Raw genomic sequence first — 8,619 nt, forward strand, 5'->3', positions numbered from 1 at the left:
GTGTGGTTAAATCATATGCATGCATGCACACACAAGCCCATACACAAAAAACATATATACATATATACATATGTGCAACATATATATGTATAATTGTTTAAACACATATTCACATACAAAAGAAAGAAAATTAACAGAAAAGATGCTCTTTAAGCTGAGGACTAAGGCCTCATAAATTGCAGTTGCAATCGCCAGGTGTTCGCCCCAAATGATAGAACGTTTCTCCTGCTCTTCCAGTGCAGTGTAATTTGAGATAGTTTATTAAAACATTGATGTCTTTGGAGCACGTACAGCACATATCATGATGTATATGATTGTGTTGTGTCTGCCTGTCTGTATGGCCAGACTATGGTCACTCAGCCTGTACTTGGCTGCTTTGTATGCCAGACAGTGGAGACAGATTCGTCCAGTTTATTTTCTCTTTCCATGGCCACATAGCCTATTAATCTGTGTGGTGTTGTTTTGTTTCACTCTTCTGATGTTCCAATTAGGACTTCATGTTTTTCTTGTTAATTCGGTTAACTCTGATTGGTGGTTGCTGGTCTGAATGTGTACTGTGTTAAGTGGTGTTAAGTGGGTTAAGTCATTTCAAGACCAGCTGCCTTAGGGGACAGGTCTTGGGACTGAGCCCTTGGAAGTGCTTTAAAATGTAACGAGTTGTGAGGGCTTAACTGAGGCCCTGCCGGTTGAATTCTGTATACATTTATTGAGTCCTCATCCAATCTAGTGTAATCTTGTTGACTGAGGGGACATACCTATATTGCACTTAAGATTTTGAAATCGCGGCCATTGGAACCTGTACCTCTCTCTAGGCCGGTGTTACCCAGAGTAAATTAGTGTCTGGTTCCCGGAGGTCTGGGTTGTTTTTGGAACACCATAACAAGATCATAATAAAGATCACTCACTCTCTCTTACCCTGTCTGCCTCTCTCTCTCTCTCTCTCTCTCTCTCTCTCTCTCTATCCATCTCTCTCTGTCTGTCTCACACACACGCACGTTTGACGTGACAGTGCTGCATATGGTTTGAGCCCTGTGGTGGCTGGGTCAGTTCGACCTCAGAACGGTAGCACAGATGAGACACTGAAACACACACAACAGCTTCTCCTCCACAGCTCTTTACCCATCAGCCAGCCCTTAGAAGAGCATAAACAGCAGTGGCGGCCCCTGACGGCTGGGCCCCCCCCGCCGCCCCCTCTGATGATGATAAAACGGCAGTCTTCCTTCCTAAACGAAGATGCATCCTCTTTCTCCTGCCCCCATCCAACATCCAGACACACACACACACACACACACACACACACACACACACACACACACCACTGTTTGTGCTGACGCATTCAGTTAAGTGCAGCTGCTTGAGCCAATGGTGTAGCGCACGCGTTAGTCACGCTGGAGCCGCAGGCGGTTCCAAATGAATCTGCGCCCCGCCAATCTCCAACGGCAATGAGGATGAGTGTGCGCGTGCCCCAGCGATGGAGGCTCTAAATGAAGATGTGTGTCTGCTCATTCCCAGGGTGACAGCCTTGCACGTGTGTGTGTGTGTGTGTGTGTGTGGATGGATGCGAGTGTCGGGTAACTGCGCAGGCTAGAGCGTTCCGGTTAGGGCGCACGATTAGAGATGGATTTTTCATTTCCAGCCAAACAGAGAAGGAGGAGAGGAGAGGAGAGGAGAGGCCCGGCCCGACCCAATGATCTCCTAATGACTAGAGCCATGTTGCTCACTTAATACACTTACTGTGAGAGCAGCCAGAGTCGAACCCAGATTACTGCAGAGACGGCGAGAGAGGGGGGAGAGAGCAAGGGAGGACATAGATGAAGAGAAGGAGAGAGATGGAGAGAGGGAAAGGAGAGGGAGAAAGGGGCAAAATAGAGGAGTGCGAGCAAGGAAGAGAGCTTGGTACTTTCTGAAACCACCCCCTGCACCCTCTCTCTACCCCCTCTCACTCTGTTGGGCATTCATGGGCAGGGTCCGCCATATTTAGTGCCAACCAAAAGCAATTAGCGGGGAGAGGAAGTGGCTTATAAAACCTTCCAGCTGGGAGTCTGCATCGTTTTTTTCTTGCTGTGCAGCACCGTAACTCTACCTGACGGTTGTTTTTCTGGCTGCATGGCCGAATTTGTTAATTTCAGAGTAATTAAGAATTAATTAAGAATTACAGAGTAATTAACAACACATCAGTGAAACGGATATTAGCAGCAAGAGCTGTAAAACACTGGCACAATATGTGTGGGTCATTATTATATTGCAGCGTATGGAAAAGTTAATGTAAAGAAAACATGAAATTCAGCTCCAAACACACATAATGAAAAGAGGTACAAAATCCTAATATTCCCTGCATGGTCTCCAAAATATGTATTTTATGGTGTTTTTAGTATTTATTATGCTTGTTTAAACGAATTATGTAAATTTCATTTTTCTTTCGAGGGGCATCCCAACGGTGTCCACTGTATCACACCCTACCCCTTCATTAAGAGAACCCTCCCTCTGCAGCTGCCTCTGGAGTTACAAAACAGAGTTGGGGGGTGGGGAGCGTCCTGTGTGGAAAGGCCCCTTGAGACACACACACACACACACATACATACACACACACACACACATACATACACACACACACACACACACACACGCAGCATGTGTTTAATCCTGTTGAGAAGGAAGGAGAGAGGGAGAGAAATTAGTGGGTGGTGTAATAGTATGTCTTTACTGTTTGTGGATGTGTTAGGATTAGTTTGTCAGTCATGATATGCTGCTGTTGTGGTTGTCTTGCTTACACAATCCCTGATGTACAACATCTGTATTTGGTGTGTGTGTGTGTGTGTGTGTGTGTGTGTGTGTGTGTTACAGATCTGCTCACAGCTGAGCGAGCGCCTGGAGAAGCAGCAGACGGCCAACCGCGGCGAGCTGGACAAGATCCGGGTGGGTACTCATGCCCCCCCCCCCCACACACACACACACACACACACTCTCTTGAAGACCTGATGGCTGAAGCAGTGGTATTTTAAACTCTCCACACACACTCAGAGATTACAGCAACTTTGCACACTATGTGTGTGCGTGTGTGTGAGAGACAAGGAGGAAGGAGGCTTTATCAGTGTTGAATAGTCTGAGTGTTTCACGTGTGTGTGTGTGTGTGTGTGTGTGTGTGTGTGTTACATGTGTGTGTTACATGTGTTCAGCTGAAGGTGGATGGCTGTGAGAAGTGCAGCGGGCTCTTCAGTAAGGAGGGCCGCCTGAAGGTGGCGGTGGCGAGCAAGCCTGGCGAGGGGGAGGACCCAGACCAGGAGAAGGAGGAGCTGCAGAACCAGCTCAGGGAGATGGAGCTGGAGTTGGCCCAGACCAAACTACAGCTGGTAGAGGCCGAGTGCAAGATCCAGGTACACACACTCAAGGCAGACACACAAACACACACACACACACATGCGCTCCTTGTGCATTCACACTCACATACAGACTCTCTCTCACACACACACTCACTCACTCACTCACTCACACACACAACAGTACACTTACTTCTGTTCCTTTCTCTGCCTGTCTCACTCACATTCTGCTTGTGTAATACTGTATCATTATGTCTAATGTTGTTAATAGTCTAATGTCATCTGACTGCATGTGGACTTGATGGGAAGCCTGTAGTGTAATGAGCAGCAACCCAAACAGACAGTGGAGGTTTGATTGACTGAGTAATAGAAGCCTCTCAGGTAGAGAGAGAAGAGAAGAGAAGAGCAGAGCCAGAGCGAGAGAGAGAGAGAGAGAGAGAGCGAGAGAGAGCGAGAGAGAGCGAGAGAGAGCGAGAGAGAGAGAGAGAGAGAGAGAGAGAGAGAGAGAGAGAGAGAGAGAGAGAGAGAGAGAGAGAGAGAGAGAGAGAGAGAGAGAGAGAGAAGAGCAGATGAAGATGGAATCTCTTCATCTAGCTTTCTGTTGCCTGTTGAAATCAGACAAGGAAGCAGCTCTGTCTCTAACAGTGGTTTGTGCATATTCAGCCCTACCCAGCATGTGTTTAAGGGATATAAATATGGGGAGATGAATGTGAATGTGAATGGATGGACGTGCTGAACAGTGCAGACTGGGTGGAATGCAGTAAGTTGAGGATGTGATAAGTGAAAGATGCGTGCCTGCTGGCTTCAAAGCCTTCAACGCCACACTTTGATCCCTGGCTCAGATGGACGGCCCTGGATCTCTTTCCCTTCCTCTGACTCCCCCATCTCTCTCTCTCTCTCTCTCTTTCTCTCTCTCCCTCTCTATCTCTCTGTCAGATGATAGGCACTTCAGACACTATTCTGACCTTTCTGCAGCACGCTGGATATCAAACTATAAATCTCTTGGAGTTCAGCGACCCCGTCTTTAGGACGCTGGCCACTTAAGATAGACTTTGGCTCTCTTCCAGCTGTCAGTCAGAATGCCATTTATGTGCAGATCCTATTGGAATCTGATCCGCCAGACATCACATGACTTCCGATCTCTACAAATCCGTTTCAAACCACATTCGTTTATAGTTTGAAATACTTTTTACATACATACAATACATTTTTGCAGATCCTTTTAGGTCGGTCCAAGTGTTTTTTCTTCCGTGCATGAAGTTCACGTGCACATCACGCGTACAGTAAACCTGTAAGTTTGGTGGTGGAGGGCGCTACTGAAGAACGATGCGGGAAACCCGCTAAAATTCAGCGCTTTTAGGAATCCTTTCGGTGCAGCTGTGCATCACCATGTGGTAAATTAGCGAGCTATGATTTCATTCCCCTCCGATGACGGTTTATTAAATGTCAACATCTCTTCCACGTACAATGTCATTACTATAGAAACCAATGTTAATAAGATGGAAAATGAAGATTGGCACACGGACACACAGATTGGATCTTATCAATGGCCAGATATAATGTGGCCTGTCAGTCAGGACTGACAGTGTGAACCTGGCTTCAGTCTATTAAATGGAATCTCCTGCTGTGGATGAGAGAGACAGAGAAAGAGAGAGAGTGTGTGTGTGTGTGTGTGTGTGTGTGTGTGTGTGTGTGTGAGATCAAAATGCAGCTACTTAAATGGAAGCTTCTTTCGTGCACAGTGTATGTGTGTGACTAGATGTACAGTCATAGACAAAAATATTGGCACCCCGGCACTTCTGTCTGATAATGTACCAATTCTCCCAGAAAAATTTCGCAATTACAAATTATTTTGTATTCACATGTTTATTTATTTAGTTTGCATTGGAAAAACACCAAAAATCTGAGAAATAATGTCAAATCTAACTTTATTTCACACAAAACTCAAAAGATGGACCGGACAAAATTATTGGCACCCTTTCAAAATTGAAATAAATCATGTAATGCTCCTTTAATCTTTATTTAAACACACCTGTAGCAAGCTACAGATGCTGGTAATAAAGAAATCACATTTGCAACCAGTTAAATGGAGCAAAGTTGACTCAACCTTTGTGTTGTGTGTCTGTGTATACCGCACTGAGCATGGAGAAAAGAAAGAAGAGCAAAGAATTGTCGGAGGATTTGAGAACTAAAATTGTAGGAAAGCATGAACAATCTCAAGGCTACAGGTCCATCTCCAGAGATTTTAATGCTCCTGTGTCCACTGTGAGCAGTGTCATCAAGAAGTTTACAGCCCATGGCATTGTCACTAACCTCCCTGGATGTGGAAGGAAGAGAAAAATGTATGACAGAATGCAACATAAGATTGTTTGAATGATGGATAAAAAACCTAGAACAACTTCCAAATAAATTCAACCTATCCTGCAGACACAGGGTACAACGGTGTGAGCTCACACTATCCGTCGCCTTTTGAATGAAATGAGATGCTATGGTAGGAGATCCAGGAGGTCCCCCCTGCTGACAAAGAGACATAAAAAAGCCAGACTGGAGTTTGCCTAAACCTTCCTGGGGAAGCCAAAATCATACTGGTAGAGAGTCATGTGGACAGATGAGACTAAAGTAGAGCTTTTTGGTAAAGCAGTTTACAGACAATGAAATGGGGCCTTCAACTAAAAGAACACGGTCCCTACAGGCAAATATGGTGGAGCTGGACCGATGTTTTGGGGTTGCTTTGCTGCTTCTAGAACTCAATGCCTTGACTGTGTGCATGGCATCAGGAAATCTGAGGACTACCAAATAATTTTTGGGCGCAATGTAGGGCCCAGTGTCAGAAAGCTGGGTCTCCGTCAGAGGACATGGGTCTTCCAGCAGGACAATGACCCATAGCACACTTCAAAAAGCACCCAGAAATGGTTAATACAAAGCACTGGAGAGTTCTGAAGTGTCCGAGATGAGTCCAGATCTTAATCCCATGGCACAACTGTGGCATGATCTCAAATCAGTAATTGGGAGAAGGCACCCTTCAAATGTGAGAGACCTGGAGCAGTTGGCAAAAGAAGAGTGGCCCAAAATTCCAGTAGAGAAGTGTAAGACACCACATTCATGGTTACCGGAAGCGTTTGATTTCAGATATTTTTATTTCTTTATTATTAAGTTGAGGGTGCCAATCATTTTGTCCGGCCCATTTTTTGAGTTTTGTGTGAAATAAAGTCAGATTTGACATTATTTCTCAGATTTTGGGTGTTTTCCAATGCAAACTAAATAAATAAACATGTGAATACAAAATCATTTGAAATTGCAACAATTTTCTGGGAGTAGTGGAGCATTATCTGACAGAAGTGCAGGGGTGCCAATATTTTTGTCCATGACTGTATGTGTGTATGAGAAACTAAGCAGCTCCAATTGGACTTTGGTGTGTGTAGCATAGAGAGTGAGTGTGAGAGCTGATGTCTGAAGTGGAAGTTGAGTTCAGTCCAGTTCAGTCCAGTCAGATATTGAGCGGTGGAGACAGCACAGACAACCCCCAAGTCTAGCCCTACACTACACACACACTCCCCACGCCACCAATCACACCTCACTCCACACTCCACCAATCACAGCACACTCTCGTGCTCCTTCTCAAAATCCCAATCGTTCTCCAGGTCTGGTCCGTAAGTCTGAGGGCTTAAAGATGGTCTGTGGATTGGGAGGATCTGGGGTCTGACACGCGTGCTCTGTCTCCACCCTCAAGGAAGCGTGTAAATTATTCATCTTGCACCATCGAGTTCACAGAGAAATCACCGTTTGTGGCTGCACCCGATGGTGAGGGGTCACAGGATACTGTGACTTTAATGTAGGGCTCTCTCCAGTGCATAACATTGCTAGCAGTGTGGAGGTCTTTGAGGTTCTTTGACCTTCTCACAGAGCAAATGGGAAACTTTGTTTGTGTACCCCTGCCCTCAAATACAGTCATGCAATGTAGTTGATGTTGCCAGTATTCCAGACAGTGACCTGTATGACCTCTGACCTTTGTGTGTCTGTGTTTGTAGGACCTTGAGCATCACCTGGGACTGGCCCTTAACGAGGTCCAAGCGGCCAAGAAGACCTGGTTCAACCGAACGCTGACCTCCATCAAGACCGTGACGGGAGCCCAGGGCAAAGAGACCACCTAACCAAGAGCACAGAGAACAACAGCACAGAGAGAGAGAAAGAGAGAAAAAAAGAGAGAGAGGGGAAATAAAAAAAACACAAAAGAGAAAGACTCCTTTACCTCCCTCCCTCACTCCTTCACCCTGAGTCCCCGTCTCCCTCTTCTCCAGCTCTGGCCCGTAGAGCTCCCCCTCTCTGCCGGCTCAGACCCAATGAAAACGAACCACGTTTGCTTTCTTGTCTTTCTTTACATCTTTTCTTTCCTTTCTTTTTTTGCTTATAGGGGTCAGATCGGACCGGAAATGAAATGAAATTTGAAGGTGAACCAAACCAGTGATCCGTTGCTTGAGGCTGAAGAGAGGGCTTTGACTCCTGGGTCTTTATACTACTGATATTTAACAGCTTAGGAGGGAGACCCGTGCCCAAGCACCTGGGGCGCCTCAACTGGGATCTTAGATACACTCCATCAGCACCACTGCAGAGGCTGGCCAAGCACTAACACACACACACACACACACTCACACACTCACACAAACACACACACACACACACACACACAGATGCACACACTCGCATCTCCAACTGAAGCAAAGGTACGAGAGCTAAAACACCTTCTCTTCACACACAGCATTTTGTTCCTGATTTCCGTTTGACTGACGATGTTTTTGTTTCTTACGACATGACAGAATGAGGGGTGTGTGTGTGTGTGTGTGTGTGTGTGTGTGTGTGTGTGTGTGTGTGTGTGTGTGTGTGTGTGTGGAGAGAGAGAGAGAGAGAGAGAGAGAGAGAGAGAGAGAGAGAGAGAGAGAGAGAGAGAGAGAGAGAGAGAGAGAGAGAGAGAGAGAGAGAGAGAGAGAGAGAGAGAGAGAGAGAGAGAGAGAGAGAGAGAGAGAGAGAGAGAGAGAGAGAGAATGCAGATAAATGTGTAAATGAGTGTGATTATTTTTTTTGGTTATTTAGTTTTTTATTGTGAAGGATGTACAGTGAAAGATAAGAAGAAGCAAACTGATATTTAGTTTTAGCTGACCAAGTCCTTTGGAGAAGAGAGCTGTGATGAAGCCTCCATGCATAGGATCAAGGAGGTTAAGAGAGGAGAACGCCTTTAATAGTGAATGCCATGGCAACAGTAGTAGCTGACAGAACTCTGTTCTCAGCGTGGATCCTCTCCCCTCCA

The 8,619-nt window shown here is 45.8% G+C and overlaps 1 protein-coding gene across 4 annotated transcripts in view; it reads left to right on the forward strand.

The window, feature by feature from the left end:
• Positions 1 to 8,144, forward strand: part of rabgap1 (RAB GTPase activating protein 1) — a 98,248-nt gene extending 90,104 nt beyond the window's left edge. For all 4 annotated transcript variants that reach the window (XM_080848200.1, XM_080848201.1, XM_080848199.1 and 1 more), the window contains 3 exons: positions 2,845 to 2,916; positions 3,177 to 3,374; positions 7,346 to 8,144. In XM_080848200.1, the coding sequence (XP_080704326.1) occupies positions 2,845 to 2,916; positions 3,177 to 3,374; positions 7,346 to 7,468 (393 nt within the window). In that variant the 3' untranslated portion in view covers positions 7,469 to 8,144. The remainder of the gene's footprint in view (positions 1 to 2,844; positions 2,917 to 3,176; positions 3,375 to 7,345) is intronic.
• The last annotated feature ends 475 nt before the right edge of the window (positions 8,145 to 8,619 follow it).

This window comes from Sprattus sprattus, assembly GCF_963457725.1.
Source record: "Sprattus sprattus genome assembly, chromosome: 11".
In the NCBI taxonomy this organism is placed as follows: domain Eukaryota; kingdom Metazoa; phylum Chordata; class Actinopteri; order Clupeiformes; family Clupeidae; genus Sprattus; species Sprattus sprattus.